The 20,071-nt window shown below is 33.9% G+C and overlaps 1 protein-coding gene across 1 annotated transcript in view; it reads left to right on the top strand.

Moving 5' to 3' along the window:
• Positions 1-18,274, top strand: part of DACH1 (dachshund family transcription factor 1) — a 407,110-nt gene extending 388,836 nt beyond the window's left edge. The window contains exon 11 of the mRNA XM_070240348.1: positions 15,584-18,274. Within this exon, the coding sequence (XP_070096449.1) occupies positions 15,584-15,621 (38 nt within the window). The 3' untranslated portion in view covers positions 15,622-18,274. The remainder of the gene's footprint in view (positions 1-15,583) is intronic.
• The last annotated feature ends 1,797 nt before the right edge of the window (positions 18,275-20,071 follow it).

The following is a 20,071-nucleotide window of genomic DNA, read 5'->3' as shown; positions in this document are numbered from 1 at the left end:
TTTTATATAATTTTTGCAAATAGAGAAATAAATGTGATGGCTGCTTCTGAGTATGGCTTTGGGCAGATTCCTAAATAATATCTATTAAAATGAAAACCTGGCCCCACCTTGTTTTATATCTTAAATCGATATACTAAATCCTAAATCCAGTATAAATATTGCATAGGAGGTATTGCTATAGAGTGAGAATAAAGAAGTGAAGAAGGTAATGAATTCAGAAGTGAGGTAATGAGCATTCAAGTTCTGGTATTGTGCAAGGAATAAGTGGGAAGCTGCCTTTGAAATACAAGGGGAAAATCAAATTGTAGGACTTAGAAAACAGTCATTGGTAATTTGAAATAGGTAATCTAGGAAAGAGATCCAGGCTACAGGGGTTGATGATGAGTTTGGCTTGTTGCTGCTGAGTTCGATATAACAAGGGGGCATTTGGATAGAGTTGTAGAGAAAGCATCTGGGTGGATATGGAGCTGGTGCTTGAATGTGAGATGGTTTGAATATGAGGTCCAGACAAGAGAAACAACCTTGGGCACCAATAAAGGCTTATGTTGAAAATATAGAATCTTTTTTCATAATCTTGATATTGTCATTCTTCTGAAAAGGCTGGAGTATCAAGCCACCACTACCCAAGAAATAATAAGAGTAACAAATGCAACGTTGAGAAACAAAGTATGTTCAAATGGCTATGACTTAATACACTTCTGTAACATTTTACACCATCCTTATTTGTAATGAATGACCTAATTTAAAAAGAAATAGAGAAATATAATGTAGCTTTTTTTTAATGGCAGTTAGAAAGGATAGATTACTCAGTGTTGAATTTTGTCCATTAAAGTGAGTGAAATACAACTTGGACAAAAAAATTTACAGGGCTAGATTATATATATAAAATTAGAATAGAGAATGCTAAAAATACATAGTGGTATATTAGATAATTCATATTTTGACTTATTTATTTTTCATCTTTGTTGATTCTGCAGATTTTACCTGTGACAAACTGTCAATTCAACTCTTGCATTAAGAGACATGTATTTTTCATGATATTGTTTCATATGGCAATATGTTGGATACCAATCCTTTCAAGTAATCAAACTACATTGAATAGACTCATAAACAAAAAAGCAACAATAATTTACTCTCATTGTCAGCTTTTCCCTCTGATGCATAGATATTCTTTGCAATCATTTGAACAGTATAATACATTCTTATTTTGATGAAGAGAAAGTAAAAATTACACTTGTTCTTTAGTCTTGGTAAGTAAAGAAAAAATGCCCAGATAATAGTGTTCTGTATTATCACAACAAAGTGTGTGCTATACGAAAATAATACTAGTTCTACACTATATTTTAAGTTTAGAGAGCATCATGATTTTTCAATACATAAGGCATTTAGTAATAGAGTCATCAGGTCTGGTTAGAGTTGCAGCATTTAGAGAATTCTCATCCAAGCCCTGAACTAGTAAAGAACCGGACCAGTGAAGGAGGGCTGATAAAGTCGTGAACTCTTCCTATGGACACCATTATGCTACCAAAGACCTGATAGGAAAACAGGCAGTATTTATTATCCAAGATGTACAAGTTAGTATTCTTATAGCTATGAAAATAAGTTTCCCTAAAAAGAGATGGCACTGAAGTCTGTCCAATTGAAATGAATCAAGGATCTTAAGATAAAACAGGCACTCTTGGTTGAACAATTTAGTATTGTCCAAGTGCAACTGTGAACCAGCCCACAGAGGAAAAGTAGTACATAGTCCCTCTGGTAGGAAAATAAAGGTTTTATTATAAAGTGGCTTTGACATAAGCCTAGATGAGCTCCTTAAATTCATAATGCTTCTCGAAATCTAACCTTAATTCAGGATATAATGATCTACATAGTGACATAAGTTAATTTTATTCATGTCACAATTGCTAGTGATGGGAAAATAAGGCAATACTGACAGTAACCACAGCCACAAGCTATTAATTTTAATGGAAATTGTGGCCTATGTTACCGTGACCCAGGGCAGAATTTCACAGTGTGCCTAAAATATACATATATCAGCACTTATCTTTTTTCTAAATATATGCACATTTATTAAAATATGCTTTAAATGTTTGTTTGTAGAGTTTTTGTGTTTATTTTTTAAAATCGTATTAAAGAAATTTGGCAATCTCATGGAATTTAATATATGCTGAGAATAAATTGGAGCTTACAATAAGCATAAATTGCAAGTTAAGTCCGGAGTGCTCAGATGTTTCCTGAAATTCTTTGTGTCCACAGAGACAGAGACAATTTGTAAAATGCAAAGTTATCTATTAGCATTGCATATTTTTGTAAGAGCACACTTTGTCTCTTTTTCATTGCTTTCCGTTTTAGAAAGCGTTTAGTGTCTTTCATTTGTTACTGTTTGTGGCGGTTTTGTTGATATTTTCCTAATCAGTTTTCAAAAAATTATCTGTTTCTTTGAAAAACGTGGTATAATGAACAATGGTTTCATACATTGCAAAATACCAGATTTAACCAAAATTGAACGTGGCCAATCACCACTACCAAAAGTTCTGAGGAACGTTAAAAAGATTGGTTTCTTCTTCAAACTAGTACCTTTTTAGCCAGTTTCAATAGAAAAGTCTAGAATGGTTATTTTTCTTCTCTTGTCTTTCTTGGTAGTTCATTAAATGGTAACAACTTCAACAGTACAGAGCTATACAATTTCCTGCGATGGTTACTTCTGTCATATTGCATCAAATGATCTGATACAATCATTATTATTCTGAAACAAGTTTATATAAGGATTAGACTATTGACAATTATCATTTTTATTTCTGAGAGGACCATCATATATCATGAAATAAAATCATCAATCTTTAAGGAAAACTTATTTTTTTTATTCCCAGTAGAATCAAAGTACCCCAAGGTAATACAAGTACAGGTAATTTCCGCTTATCATGGACATATATATTTAATATATATGTATATGTATATAATATATATATTAAAAAACAAATCCTTTAAAAGTGTGAAAAGAAATATTCTGTGATTTAGAATAATTTATTCCATTAGTAGCAAATCATTGAGGGTTTTAGAAATTATTTTAATATAGTAAGATAACAAATATTGTACTGGGAAACATACAGGTTGGTTTTGCTGTTTCTCTGAAATGCAGGTAAGCTTACAAGAGAACTCATGAAGTGGCATTTGGCTTGGTGAGTTCACATGACCCAGAGTGGGGTTATCAATCTTTTCTGTGTTCCAGAAGAAAGCAAACTAAGGTATGCTAAAACATTGTAAATCACAAGAACTGAAATATTTTCTTGTGACATTGACCAGTGCATCTTTCTTACAAAGGAAAGAGTATTAATTATGTACTGTGGCACAACAAATTACTTCAAAGCTTCATGGTTTACAACATTTATTTCCTTGTAGTTTCTTTATGTACGGAATCTGGAAGTAGCTTAGTTGGGTGCTCTGCTTTGGGGTCTCTCCCAGACTGCAGTAAGGTGTTGGCAGGGGCTTCATTCATCTCTAGTGTCAACTGAGGCAGGATCTACTTCCAAACTCACTCATGTGGCTGTTGGCATGCCTCATATCCTCAAGGGTGTTGGACTGAGGGCTTCAGTTCCTTCCTGGCTATTGGCCAGAAGCCATCATCAGTTCCTTCCCACTTGGACACCCCATAGGGTAACTAAGTACATGGCAATCCCATTCATCAGATGAAGCAAGTGAAAAGATCGGGAGAGAGTGTCTGCCAGCAAGATGAAAGGCACGGTTTCTTATAACCTAATCTTGGAAGTGACTTCCTATCACTTTTGCCATGTTCTCTTCATTAGAAGCAAGTCACTAGAGACAGCTCACACTTAAAGGAGACGGGCATCACACAACGATGTGAATACTAGGATGCAGGGAGCAGTGCTGGCCATCTTAGAGGATTCCCACCGTAGAGAGCTATGTAGAAAATAAAATTGTCTAGTTACCTGGCAAGAATGGGATTGGAACAAGGAGTATTATATAATTAAAATATTTTATGGACTCAGGAATATCTAAAGGTAAACCAGATGCCCACATTCATTCTTCAAAGGTAACCTCATCCCTGGTTGGTACTTTAAAGGACATTTGCTGAAACTTACCTGATTATCTTTGCTTTCTCTAGGCTATATTTCTGGACAAACACTACTGATTCTCATATTCTTTCTTTAGATACGATAATTCAGTCAATATACTTTCTTGCCTGTTTGCTAGTCTGTTTCTTTAATATAACTTTGCACATCTCTGTACTGGACCCTTATGTGTTAAAGTGTAGTGCACAGAGGGCTACCTTATTTAATAGTTCTTGTATAGCAGTTACTGTCCTCATCCACATACTTTTGAGGATTCCATTAGGTAAGAGAAAAAGAAAAGCTATTTCCCACAAAAGAGTCATTTCTTTAGATAAAACAATTCTCAATTTGTTGAAAAAATTTGAGCTGTTTCATTGAAGTTTGTCATTTGTCAAGTTTAGAACTATCCCAGCATTTAGGTTCAGCATTGTATAAATATGTTAAATAAAGCTCTAGAGATTTAGAACTTTATTCACTCACAATTACTTCCTTAAACAACTATAACTTTATTAAAATTACTGAATTAGTCATGCTATAGAAAATAGAAAATGCTAAACTTTTAAAGAAAGATGATGATTTTTTCCTCCAAACTTAAAAGAAAATAACTAGGCTCTGACAAGAGCTGTCCTTCTAATTGCTCCCTTTAGTTTTTCCCCACAGATAACATATAAATTGATTCTGAAAACTCAATTTATTCACCGAGGATTTTGCCTATTTATTGCAGTTCTGAAGGTTAGGAATGCTGGATTTGAAAGATCCTATTTCCCTCCTCTGCAATATTTTATTTTATCAAATAAGGCATCACTTTTCTTCTATGCTTTGTTTTAATTAAGCATAGTAGATAATTGGTCCATTCATCATTCAGGTTCAGATATGCCCTCAAAGGATTTTTTCCTTCCATCTCTGTGTCTTAGTCTTCTTTCTCCCAGAAATGAATAAAAGAGTGGAGAAAGTAATGAAATTTCATTGTACTTTTCTTTGCTGAAATTGGGAGGTCTCACCTTCCAATCAGGACAAGATAACCTAAGTGCAAAGTACCCCATTCTCACTTGCTGGTACATTAACCACTCTGATGGTTTCTCACTCCTTACTAATGAATGCTTAATTAGAACACACACACAAAAATCCTTTACTAAAGCAGACCTACCAGCAATATAATTTTTCTTTATTTACAAAAACAAAACCCAACTTTTAAAGAGGTCTGTGCTCTGCTTTTTGTTTTTGTTTTTAAGAAACTTTAAAAAGATAACTTGTGTTCCAAACACAGTTAAACAGAACAGTAATTTCCTTATACCAACAAATGCACAGTAGCATACACAGTCCTAATTAACTAATAGGTAACAGTTAAGCAGACTTCATAAACTTTACAATTGTAAATTTACCATTAAAACATAATGGGCCAATATACCAGAAGACAACTTATATCCACACCTTCAGTCCAGTAAGTTTCGTGAACCTGAACCTGGTTTTTCTGGAGAAGTCTATTAAGCAAATCACTAAGCATCTTCTTACTATTCAATACTTGAATAGGACTTCTTAAAAGCCTTTTTGCTAGGCAGAAAACATATTTACCATGAGAATACTGCCCACTTAATCAGTGAAACAGTATATGTAGATAGTAGAGAGTGTAGGGCTTTAACCAGTTATTAATAAATATCTGATATGAGTGACGTATTAAAATTTTATTCCAGGGGCCAGCCTGGTCATGCAGCGGTTAAGTTTGCATGCTGTGCTTTGGCGTCCTAGGGTTCACCAGTTCGGATCCCCTGTGAGGACCTACACACCATTTATCAACCAATGGTGTGGCAGGCATCCCACATATAAAGTAGAGGAAGATGGGCATGGATGTTAGCTCAGGGCCAATCTTCCTCAGCAAAAAAAAGAGGAAGATTGGTGGCAGATGTTAGCTCAGGGCTAATCTTCCTCAAAAAAATAATTTTTATTTCACTTAGGCCAACTATTTAATTTTTTTTTTTGAGGAAGATTAGCCCTGAGCTAACATCTGCCACCAGTCCTCCTCTTTCTTTTTGCTGAGGAAGACTGTCCCTGAGCTAACATCCATGCCCATCTTCCTCTACTGTATATGTGGGACTCCTACCACAACATGGCTTGCCAAGTGGTGCCATGTCTGCACCCGGGATCCAAACCGGCAAACCCTGGGCTCCCAAAGCAGAACCTGTGAACTTAACTGCTGTGCCACCAGGCCGGCCCCCAACTATTTAATTTTTAATTTGCATTTGAAAAAAACTTAGAAATGTTCAAAAAATTAAAACTCTCATACATCATTTAGGAAGATTCATCTCATTAATAAATTGCTCCCATATGGTTTATAATTTTCTCTCTCTGCATAGTGTTTTCTGAAACATTTAACAGTAAGATATAGAAATCATGGTCTTTTACCTGTTATATTTACCCATACATATTTCAGGGGGTATTTACTAAAAATAAGGATCTTCTCTTACGCATCAACACAGTATATTTATCAGCTCAGTAAATATTTCATTGACACCATACTTTTATTTAATCTGACATCAAAATTCTAATTTTGTCCTTTGACCCAATCATGTCCTTCATAAGCATTTTTTATAGCGTTACTGAATCCAAATTAGGATCACATATTATATTTAGTTGTCATTTATCTTTAGTCTCTTTGATCTTAAGCATTTCCTTGGCCTGTTAAAAAAGCTTATAAAATTGACATTTTCTGAAGAATGCAGTCTTAATAGAACATTCCTCATTTTGCAGCTGATGTTTCCTATGATTAGACTTAGCTTGTGTATTCTAAGCCAGTATAGTACACAAGTAAAGTTGTGTTCTTCTTGGGGTATAACATCCGGGGCATATAATACCCATCTTCCCCTCATTTTGTGATGTTAGTTTTGATAGTTCATCTGTATATTTTTATTGAGAACTTGCTAGGTTCCAGACAATATTTAAGGTGCTAGAAATACACACTCATATGTTATGTTATCTGCTCTTAAGGAAACTATAGCCAAACTTTAATCAATTTCTCTAGGATAGTGAAGCTTTATAAGTGTTGGCATAGTGAAAACAACTTGGGGGAGACAAGAGTTTGGATCCTATGACAGGTGATTGTGACAACACTTAAGTTCCAGTAATACAATGTGTGGGATCCAAACTCTGCCTTCATGAATATGGGCTGATTGTTCATGACTAAAAAGTGTTGTCAGAGGGCTAATGTCCTAACGTTAAGCACAGAATTGCTTGTTCCCTATTGCAATAGACAAACATAGATAATTGATGATAATTTTTTTTTTTATCAATTTTGCTTGCCTGTGGTTATGGAGATATGGTTTTAAGAAGATTTAATTCTCAAATAGACATCAATTCATAGAACTATAGGGTGTAGTTGGGGAAGATTCTTGAATTACAGAATAAAAGATCGTTAATACCTAGCAAAACAGGAATACCCAGTACAGCCAGCCCTGGTGGTCTAGTGTTTAAGATTCAATGCTTTCAGCTTTGCGACCCAGGCTCATTTCTCAGTCAGGGAACCACATCATCCATCTGTTGGTCATCATACTGTAGTGGCTGCATGTTGCTGTGGTGCTGAAAGCTATGCCACAGGTATTTCAAGCACCAGCAGGGTCACCCATGGTGGACAGGCTTCAGTGGAGCTTCCAGAATAAGACAGACTAGGAAGAAGGAACTAGTCACCCACTTCCAAGAAATTGGCCAAGAAAACCCCATGAAGCAGCAGAACATTGTCTGATATAGTGCCAGAAGCTGAGAAGATGGCACAAAAAGACCGGGAAGGGTTCCATCTGCTGTCCACAGTGTAGCTGGGAGTGGGAATTGACTCCACAGCACTAACGGCAACAAAAGCAGGATTATCTTAACCTTTGGTAGTAAATTCCTCTTTGCTCACAGAGAGCATCAACGTCATAGTATTGAGCCTAAAATTCAGGCAAAGGGCCTTTTCTTTAAGATATAACAAGAATGTCACTTCTCAGAGGAACTTAGATACTGTAAGCTGGTTTAACCTTTTGGGAAGAGTATTTTGCCTGGGGCTGTATTTGACTAAATAACTCAGAGCCAGCTAAGATTAACTATAGCCATCTGCAGACCTTCAAATGCCTTCTCTTCACATTCTTCAGTTCAGCTTTCATTACTGGTTTCTCTGTTTTGCCCCCCATTTAGAAAGAATGTTGTGATTAGATCAGCTTGCCCATTCTGCTTCCACAATACCTAAAGTCTAGTTCCACCTGCTTCAAATTGTCAAAGCTCTGGTCTCTCCTCAATTTTTGTGGTTACCTAGAGTCTGATACAAAGTCCCTACCATGGAAAGGACAGGCATTCACTTTCACTGTCGTTGTCGAAAAACACCGTTACCTTTCAACCTGTATATTATAGCTTTAGATGATCTTCTGTTCTCAGAACATGTTTTAAACTGGACTGTATGCACTTTCTTCTTTGAAGAAAACTGAAAAATATGTAACAGCAGTTCTTGATTATAATTTTTTTGTCTTCAATATTAGCCAAATCAAGAGCTTTATTTCATACTAGCCTTGTAATAAAACATGATATTATCTACTCTTATTTCAAATGAGCTGGGCTGTATTAGTGTATAAGGTAATCCATTACCTATGGCTTGTACTAGTATATTCGGATCATATAGACAGAATACCATTGTTGTTGTGCTCTCTTACACACAGTCTGTGCTCACTGTCTAGAATAGCACCAGGTACTTATGCAGAAAGCACTCCAAAGGGCTATTGGTTCTAGTCCTCTCTCACTTTGACCCAGTCTGTGGGCCTTAGCTTCTGTAGCTATATCCCTGAATTACATAAAGTTCAAAATCTGTCACAACTTTTCCAGTTTTTACTTTTTAATTGTATTTGACACAACCTTGAATATAACTTCTGGAAATCACTTACACTGTTATTATCTGCATTTCAAGAGAAGAAATGATATTTACTTAGTATCCTCTTGTAAAAGGGCCTGTGCTGAACATCAATCTCTCTTAAAATATTTCTCATGTTAAATGTCGACTTTGTGTCTCTGTTTCTTTGCTTTAGCAGTAGCAGAATGTTCTTACTCTAAATATAAAATTATAAAAAAAGCAAGAAACAATATTTTCTTTAATTAGCTTCTTCCTTTGGGGGTTTTAGAAGAGGGGTTATGACTTGACAAAGATCCTTCCCATCTGTTCCTGTTTGTTTGCTTTTATTTTGACTTCCTTTCCTTGTCTTATCAAATATCACATGAATCATTAACATTTGTTTTCATCGTTTGTTTTGGTTTCCCTTTCTTCACATGATTAAGACATTATGTGGAGAGAGGCTCAAAGCTACTACATTTCATATTAACCTAATATTCTTTAAGTAAATATTAAACTTTCTAGATATATGATCTTATATGTTTACCTTCTGTTATATTAATATTTTCCTCAGCTCTTGGAGTAGTTAGATATGTGCTCATACAGCCATTTTGTGAAAGCAGCAAACTTTGTTAGATTACAGGTGTCTGGATATAAGTTTTGAACAAATAGATGCCATTTTTAATAAAGCTACTTCCTAAGAGGAAATGTAATTTATTAAGCCTTTTGTGCAAAAGACATGTAAGAGATCCTTGTGGATGTTTGCAAGAGAGTTCTATTCAAAACTGGAATATACGTCTATTTGCATATTGTGTGATACCTTTCATTAGCATACTCCCTTGTTAATTATTTCATGTAATTTTCATACAATGAAAGAATTGGATTTCTGGTGTCACTCAACTAAGCAATTTGAAATTGTTCTAATTTATATGTCATCTTCTAATAGGAAATCTTGTTACATAATGTGATTAATTTTGAGCAAATTTCATTAGTTTTTAAAATAAATGATCAAGGTATCTAATATTCTAGTTTTACATATGGAACAAAAGCTAAATTATATATTTGTCTATATGAATTGGACACAACGAATAGCTATATATAATAATACCTGCAAAAACATTAAATCAAAACAGTGAACTTAATACTCAAACACAAAACAAAGCTAGAAATTTTCTGGTAGAGTCCCCATTTCTCCCTCCTTAGCCATAGCAAATAAATAACATATAGAATCTAATACTTAATGATTTGATTTGATGGTTTCAACTTTAATATTAAAACCCGAGGTCCATTTTTAGAAGGAATTTAAATTTTTTTCTTCAACTCATAATCTGTAGATCTAAATCTGCCTAATAACAATAAACAGCATAAAAAATTCACACCTGCAATAAACTATTCCTTGATCTAGATACTTTCTTATATGCCAAATTATCTCTGTAAGCATCAAATCACAGTGAACTTTGGAACTATTAAGAATTTGTAATTTAAATAGTTTCACTCAATCCCTACTCCCAAATGCTTTTAATGAGAACAGACTTTTTAATTAAATACTCCCATGCACAACGTGTAGCTTGATGATTTTTCTGTCACATCAACCTCCCTACAAAAGCAAATAATCATTGTGTCAAAGGAAGATATTTCTTTTGAAACCAAATTATCAGAATTCTAGTTCTGATTTTACTTTGTTCAGTTGAGACTCTACACACTAAAAGGAAGGCCCTGTCTCTGGGAGGATGGCGAGGAATAGATCCACAAAGCAGGGAGACTGATGGTATTGAGGTGTTCAAGAGTCAGTCCCTTCCTCTCCAAGTCAGAGACAACATATTTCTCCTCTAGTGATAGTCCAATTGCTTATTAGAGGAAAGTGACATTAGAGGAATGGACACAAAATTTGGATTCACACAAATATCAAATCATGGTGTTTCCATTTGCTAGCTCTGTGAAAATGTGCAAGACACTTCATATTTTTGAGCCTTAATAGCCTATTTGTAAAAGACACTAAGAGTACTTATTTTGCTGAGTTCTTGGGAAGTTCAAACTGGAAATCTATAAAACACCTTGAACACAACAGATCCTCAGAAAATACTAGCTATACTGATAATGACCATTCTTGCCTTTTTTGCTACTTTACTTAAAGAAAAGTTTTCAAGAAATGTTTTGAGACGTCAAGGAATAATTGTTTGGTAAACCCGGCTCAGTATCAGGAACAAATAGGGAAAATATTTGGAGGGGGCCAACATATGCAGAAATAAGTAAAGATGATATAAGAAGTGGTGGATAGGTGAGAGATTATCTAGTTACAAGGTAAATACAATGCACAAAGGACAGCCCTTAAAACAAAACATGTGAATAAGCCCTCTGAGCTTCCAGATGGAAACAACACACCTCTGACTGATAAAGTCTTAGCCACAGAAACACTCCGGGGATTCCATGATCTCCATCCTGTAGCTTGTTTTCGCAGGGCCTTCTCTATGGCCCCATGGCTTTGCTGTTTGAAGAATCAGGGAAGGAAAGCATTGGAATCATTATTATATAACATAAAAACACAGCCCGGTTTGTGTCATGGGCCCATAGACCCTTCCTAGCACCCTTGCCATTCAACTTTCACTTAGGTGGTTTGTTATGTGGCTCTTGGCTGTGGGCTGCAGGACCAATATAACTTCTCTGGAACAATGTAAAATTAGATAAAACTTTTTTTGCTTACAGATTTTGAATTACCTATAAGTATGTTTCAATAAGGATGACAAAATTGTAAAGTAGAATTGCTTTGAAAGTTAGGCTCTGTAGACAAAGGGAGACAGAGTGACTCTTCTAGGATCTGTCTATGCCTGGTCTATTTCTGCTTCCAGTTCATTCTAAGGCAGATAATCTCTGATGTATACGTATTATTTAATCACAGAAATGCCTTAACTATAGCAGGTGGGATCTGTTTTATAGCTGGCATCTTTAATGCTTGATGCATTTGTCCATCTGTCAGGAACAATAGTCAAAAATTAAATAGCAGACATTTACTAAAAGTGGAATTATAGCAGATCAGATACTGAGCTATAAATATAATGTATATAATTTTTATAAATATATTTTATATATGGTTTATGGTAAAGATACTTACAAAATAATAATTATTGTCATATTTTTAAAATGAGTATAGTTTTATTTTAAAATTAATCTCAGACATTAAAATTTCTAACATGCTAATTATTTTTTATGTGGGCATATTGATTAATTTCTCTATCCAAAAGTTTAACATTTAAGACTATATTAAAACTTTTAAGGTAAGCATCATGCTAAAGCATTCTCATTCTAATATTGTTGGGAAAAGAAATATGGCTGCTGCTTTCATGGGTCTCACCATGCAGTAGGCTCCCCATATGGAACTTCAAAGTGAAACAAGTACAATGGAGTTAATTCTTAGGGTGCTTGTATGGGAGAATAAATAGGGGAGCTCTATTTAGAGAAGTTCAATAGCAGGGAGCAGAAAAGCAAGAGAGGAGGGAGGAGGTACTTATCTTCTAGGCTTCTAGAAGGAAGAACAGGCCTGAATACTCCAATGCAGTACAGAGCTTGGTGTGCTGTAGAATGCAAAGGAGAGCCAGGGTCAAGGAGTGAGGGGAGAGTGGTAATAGATTAAGATTAAAGAGGAAAATCAATACAAAATTATGCAACATCTTGTAGACCTTGGTGAAGAATTTGGCTCCTCGATCTTTTAAAACAATTGTCCATACTTAATGGACTCTTTTTATATATCCACTCTTTGCTACTAGATTCTTTCTACATTATATGCTGTAGACATCACAAAAGATTAGAAAACTATTTTTTCAAGACTTTAATTTTTTTCTTTAATGTACAAAGATTTTAAAAATCCATAGTGAGCACTGAAATGTTAGTTTTGAACAAATTATTACTTTTCCACAGATATTGGGAAGGATCTCACTTAATGGAACTTGAATTTTGAGCAAGTTGAGAATATCTCTCTTCTCTGTTTCCAATTCTAGGAATCATTGTCTATTTTTAAAAAATAAGAATTGGAATGATACTCTTAACATAATTGAATAGATTATAAGAATAATGAGATAATTGAAAGCAGAGAGAAGTAGGGATAAATTCATGAAAGACTAAAAATTAGAAAACTTTGGTAAAACTATCAGCACTCTACTTCTTCAGTTATCTCTAGATCCTATTATTTACTAGATTTTTAAAAAAATACATTGCTTTATGTAGAAAAATTATTAGGATCAAAATTAATTTTAAAAAGATTCTATTTTTAGCCACATCGTACCAAGTATATGAAAGATTGAAGTTTATTTTTATAATATCAAGTTTATTAGGTTTATTTACAAAGTGAATAATTGAAACTCCTGCTAAGCTGAAATTAGAAGTAGTTATATATTAGTACATTTATATAATGTAAGTAAGAAAAAGCATAGTTTTTCCCACAGGTGGGTGCAATCAAGCCAAGCAAATGGAAGAAATCATGCCATGTTCCATGCAAAAGCAATAAACATTTCAGAATATGTTAATATGGTACTGTCATAGCCTTACTTAGAAAGAAATGTTCACCAAAATTATATGGTTTTAGGGGCCAGCTCCTGGGCTGAGTGGTTAAGTTCGCGCGCTCCGCTGTGGCAGCCCAGGGTTCAGATCCTGGGCGCGGACATGGCACCGCTCGTCAGGCCACATGGAGGCGGCGTCCCACAAGCCACAACTAGAAGAACCTGCAACTAAAATACACAACGATGTACAGGGGGGTTTGGGGAGATAAAGCAGAAAAAAAATTTATATGGTTTTGATATTGATATTTGAATAATTCTTGATATAGGAAGTTCGTATATTTATTGAATATTACAATAGCTACTGCTGAGCTCTAGTAATATTTAATGTTAATGAGCCTATCGTTAGGGGCCAAGAAGGTGAAATATTTTTAGACCACATATGTAGGGTGGTTATCCAGCATAGTTTTTGTATGCCTTTGAGTCATCGTTCAAAAACAGAGTTCAGTAGGATTAGTAATATACTTTCACTGGTGAATCTTAGATTATATCTTATATCCAAAGGTGTAGGCTATTTAGGGGGAGCAGATTTTCACTGTGATTATTAGATGTTTCATATATTAAGAATAAATCTGATGTATGATCATTGAACTGGAAAACTAAGAATATTTAGAGACTTTCAAGTAATTGTTATCATTACCCTTAAAGTTGAACTGGATTAATTTTACAGAGCAGCTAATACTTGACACACCTTATTAGAAATTAGCCAGAATGAGACCAATCTCATCGACTTTTCTGCCCACGTTGTTGAGGGCAAGTGGTGGATTTTTGGATATTGACAATATAAGTTAAATATATGTATATTTTAATGTATTTCAATGTTTCACTATCTACTTTTTGTAAATTACATGAAACCTATCTCTGATTCATTCATTCATTCATTCAACACATATTTATTGAACATAGACTAGATGTTTGGGACATATCAATGAGCAAAACATTACCTTCATGACATCCTGGAGATGATATTCCAACTGTACAAATTAGGCTACGATGTAACATGTGATAGGAATATAAAATTTGGACAAGCCAATATTTCTATAAAGTAAAAAACGTTGGTTTTATGACCTTTACTAATTACTATATTTACTACAGGTTATGTCAAAGCACTCAATTAACTTTGTGTTGAAGGTGAGATCTGCAAATACTTAGACTATTTTTTCTATTTCCTGAATTTACTATAGGTTATTTCTGTTTCCCTATATTTTAATTCTTGAAGGTACCAGACATTTTGCAAACATTTACATGGCAATATGCATTTTTTAAAAATCTTTGGAAAACTTTCCTTTTCCCATTATCTTTTACTATAGGTGTTAAAACTTGAAATTTAGACATATTTTACACAAATACATCAAAAGTTTAGACCACACCAAAAAGTGGACAGTTTAGAGGGTGTTATATTTGAGAAATAGGCTTATGTTTTGTTTTTCCTCTGGATTTTTAGTTTATCATTCCTTTATCTGCTTTATTCGAATGGGTTTATTGAATGTATCCAAGATTTGATTTACTTTTCTTTTTCCCCTGTGTGTTTCTCAACTGGTAAAAATTGAGTAATATATTTCCAACTTAGCATTTAATTGTTTTGGTTAATCTCAATTGAAGGGGGACAGGCTATAGTTCATTGAGAGTGATGAAATAACCTAGGTGGCTTTCACCTAAATATCAACAAATGTGCACAATAGTTACATTACATGGTATATTTAACAACACTGCTAAGGAGTAAGGTGGGAGCTAAGTCTTTCGTGATGAAGATACACCTGAGTGCGTTCAGAGAAAATTTGGTTCTGCAAGCTTGGAGGAAGTAATTGTCATTCAGCAGAAATCAACTAGCCTTGCATATCAGTGAAACACACGTGCATACTCTTATCTATTTTCTGAGTGCTGTGGAACTGATATCAAAATAGCAAATATATATTTATGAGAACTAGAAATGCTGTATTCTTTTCAACCACATGAACTCAATGTAATTATGAAATTAACTTTGAGAATATGTGAAAAATGTTGCTTCCTAAACAGGTGAAGATAGAATAAAACCCACAAATTTTATATCAGCCTATGTAATTTTTACATTCACATTTGTCCCCCAAATGTCATGTCATTAATTATTTTTTATTGTTCATTTTTAGATGGAAGACTGTATTTGAAAACTACTGTCATGTACTGAATCTTTCCTGTTGAAGAAATCCATGTTATAGTAAAGAACTTTGCAGTCAGACATTCGTCATTGGAAAGTTTGGAAAAAATAAAGTCCTTTTAAGGGAACTTCCTCAATTTTGTGTATTAATGTTCTTTAAAAGTTTAAGTATTCTACAAAAAAAGAAAGTTTCCTCCATTGATTTTCACCTGTGGTTCATACCAGAGACCTGAGAATGTTTGTAAATGTACAAGTGTCAAACTTCTTACCATTAATACCTGCAACTTTGCTGCTGGACACTTGGATACAGAGTTAAAGGCAGGTCTGAATAAGACCCAGCTTTGTTTTTTTAATGGAATGAACCATTTTCCTCTTCTGAAAATTCTGTATCTGAGCACATCAGGAGACTCTTGTGGCAGTGGTCACCCAGACTTACAGAATCACGCCCTCCAGAAACCAGCAAGAACGCTTAGAAATGAACTTGCAGAGGGCATAGAGGATTCCTTAAAAAATCAATAAAGTAAAGAGTAATATTCTGTTACATTCAATTTTAAACTCTCTAATTGTGGGTTTTCTCCTGAAGATTTTTTTCACATACTTTCCAAAAGACCAACAAATGGATGCTGACAACAACCCAGTGAATTACATTTTGCATATCTGAAAAGAAGCATTGAATATAAGCCAAGAGGTTTCACTGAAGGTCTTTTTACCTAAAAAAAGAAGTAAATGTAACATTTTCATTCCAAACTGGTAGTGGTATATAGAATTAAAATAGTAATGATGCTTCTTATTCAAACTGTTGGTCACATGTACAGTATATAAACATAAAACATACAAGGAAGGTATTATGTATGCAGTAGTATACTAGAGTTTAGGAAAATGAAAATTTTAGAAAATACGTTTTGTCACCCTGTTGGTCAGAAAGACACCTTTCTGGTTTTAACGCATGCAGGCATGTAAATATTTGTCTGGAGTCACAGTATTAATGAATGAGATCTTAAGCATCTGGTGACATCAGAATTCTGTGCCAGCCACTTTTATTTGTATATTGAACCCTAGTTAGTGCCCCAAACTGCACTATTGAGAATGGATCGTGGCTGAACAGTAAATCAAAACACCAGAAATATTTTTATATGTTAATGTCATATTATGTTAATGTTGCTGAAAAACAAAACCTAACAAACCCTTGATGTATCAGTCCAATACCATGTAGCGCGGAGTGATAAAGTTAAAATGTGTTGTGCTTCCCACCCTGGTCAGAGGGAAGGGTGCCTACGTGTTATTTTCACTGTCTTTTTGAAAGTTACAGTATGTGCGTTCACTTTTGTGCAGAAACTGGAAGTAAAGCTGCAAACAGTGCTTATTACATGCTGAAGTTACCTTCTCTTTGTTTTTCCATACCTGGAGTTACACCTTTAAAGACTGATATTGTCAGTCAGTAGAGTCGGTTATGATTTTGCTGTCATCTTAAAATTATGATCATAACGTTATTTATTACCGTAAACAGCAAAACCTTAAATGTCTAAGAAAACTAGTTTTAAAATGATAGTTCTGATTGGGTATTAATTATTTGGTTAAGAAAAAAATTAAAATTATAGATACTCCGGCACTAAGCTTCTATAGTTTTTAGGTCTTCCTTGCAATACTGGAACATATTTCTTTTGTGTAGCTCTCTATTAACCAGCCAAGTCCATTTTTTACTACAATAAAAGGTTATATATACAGTTCCTATTTTAGCTTGCTTAAAAGGGAGCAATATTTTTATTTAAAATACTGTTAGTAAATGCTTTGTAGAAATTTGGTTTTCTAAGCATAGCTCCTCCAGAACCATCTTTTGTTGTTTAAGCATGAGAGATTCTATTCTTTGTTGTATGTCTTTCTTGTTTATCCCTGTATGCAGTTTTTAAAGGATTACAACACTTAAAATTGGAGGGATTTGTGGCAAGCTTTTCAATCATACATCTTTTGAAATATTTGTTGAAAAGCCTGCAACTTACATCAGCAGTAGAATCAGCCATTGCTCCACTCCTTGCATAGAGTCACTTGATAAGTAGGTTAAATAGTTTTAAAATACAGACTTTCAAGACTTTTGAGAATGCTTTAGTGTTGGGATCGATATAAAGGAAATTTTAGCAAGGAATAAAGAAAAAAGCTATCAGCTATATGCTAAGAGAGAGTCTTACTAACATGTTGTAAATATGACAATTCATGAAATGTTATTTGAAGTCTGTAACTTAAGTTTTTTTGCCCCTTTTTTAGTTATACAGGTTGGTTTGAAATTTGTTTTTTGGTATAAACAAGTAAAATTGTGCCCATTTTATGGTTTCCATGCTTTTGTAATCCTAAAAATATTAATGTCTAGTTGTTCTATATTATAACCCCATTTGCGCTCTATGCAAGCCCTTGGAACAGAACATACCCATCTTCATGTAGGACCTATGAAAATTGTCTATTTTTATCTATATATTTAAAGTTTTCTAAAAATGATAAAAGGTTATTACGAATTTTGTTGTACAAAATCTGTACAAAAATCTGTTTTTACATCATAATACAAAAATTGGAAATTTTTCTATGGTAGCCTAGTTCTTTGAGCCTGGTTTCAATGTGAGAACCACGTTTACTGTTATTGTATTTAATTTTCTTTTTCTTTTCAACAATCTCTAATAAAACTGTCTGAAATCTCCCTGTGACTTTATTTACAGTTCGTCTTTATTAAATTTTGTGAAATGCATAGCATTGAAGGAATATTTACTTTCTAATGGGAGGCATCTAAAAACAACATAAGTCAGCTCTTTGCAATGCGAGGGGAACAATGCTCAATGATTTTATTTAACATGCAACTGCTTCTATCTCTAATATGAATTACTGTGGTGAAAAACATCATAAAAGCACACTCTGTAGTTATTGTTTAACAAGCAGATTTTCCATATTTTGTTTCTTGCCAGCTAAGCAAACTGCCCACATATACATGATTTATTTATGTACATTTCTCAGTTTATGAAGCTGTTATTTGTACCTTTTTCCTTTATATTCTTATATTCCCATGATTCTTATTTCACAAAGCTTTGTGCTGAATAATGTAAAGTAGACATGTTGATGGAACAAAATATATTATTCCCATATCTATGAGAGTGTAGATTTGTAACTCTAACTCAGTGTTTTGCTTTTGATCTCTATCATTGGAAAAAAATGCCTTTAGAAACTTTGAAATTCCAATCTCCTTTAATAATATATAAACGTTTTAATCAATCCAAAATGCAGCATTTGAAGAAATATTGGGTTACTATCTCTGTGAATATTCTAAACATTCCCAAGAGAATGGAAAATGGATTTTTTTTCTGTCTAAAGAAATTATTTCAATGAATGAACAAATTATGATTTTTTCCCTAATAAAAATCTAAAATGTTTATGTGACCATTACAAACACATTTTTGTCTTCTGTCATCATATGTTTATGTTGGTAAGACTTGTAACTCGAACATCATACAGTCTCTGGATGTCAGTGGAATTTGGTGATGATTTAAGGTTTTTCCCCATGTGATTTCATTGGAACTAGCAAATTTACAATCTGCACAAAAGCTATTTATTACTAAAGGAGAGTAAATTATGAATAAAAGTTATATGGATTGCATTTTTACAATATGGGAAGTAGAGATGTTAATAGAATTAAAACATTATTGTAAATGGCATTGTAAAAATATCACTTTTCCTCATGTGCGGGCTTGGTGCTAACATTTATCTTTATTATGTAAACTGGTATATAAAAGCTAAACTGATCCTCATTTATTCATTTTAACAGATTCATTAATAAAGCCTCTATTCTGCACAAAGCACTGTGCTAGGTGTTGTAATGACTGAAGTTGAAAACAGCTGTTGTTCCAGAGAAGCTTATATTTTTGTTGGAAAAGGAAAGCTTACTTTTAGCAAGAAAAGATTCATTGAGCATCTTCTACTCTGTAGTGGACGTGGGGCTGGTACTAAGAGGATATTGACTTAGACATTTTTCCACTAAGCAGTAATAGTCTAGTAACTAATTTTGTACATTCATCTTCTTGAGAGTAATACAAGATGATTTGGGAGTCAGACAATTGTGTAGGGGTTGAGAAAAGGGATGGATACATTTTCCCCTAGGTAAAATACCATACTAGTTATTCTTTTTATGTTATTTTTAGTCTATTTCAATCACGTCATTCTTCCTACCAATGCTTACAAACTTTGTTTTAAGGTAAGTAGCCTGTTTAATCACAAAAGCTTTATCATCAACAAACAATAAATTCCTAATGTGTTTAGATTATTGAGTATAGATGTACAATATTTAATTATCACCCAGCATTTATACATCTATGGTAAGTAATGGCCTAATATGATTCAAACAGAGCATAAATTCCTAAACGCCAAATGAGGGCATCAGGTAACGAGTGATGTTTGTAGTGGCAGCATCCATTTACATTTATAGGTTAATGAGCTAGAGATTTTGAGC

This window comes from Equus caballus, chromosome 17 (genome assembly GCF_041296265.1).
Source record: "Equus caballus isolate H_3958 breed thoroughbred chromosome 17, TB-T2T, whole genome shotgun sequence".
NCBI classification, from domain to species: domain Eukaryota; kingdom Metazoa; phylum Chordata; class Mammalia; order Perissodactyla; family Equidae; genus Equus; species Equus caballus.
The sequence above is the reverse complement of the archived record's forward strand: the minus strand, read 5'-3'. Positions and strand labels throughout refer to the sequence as shown.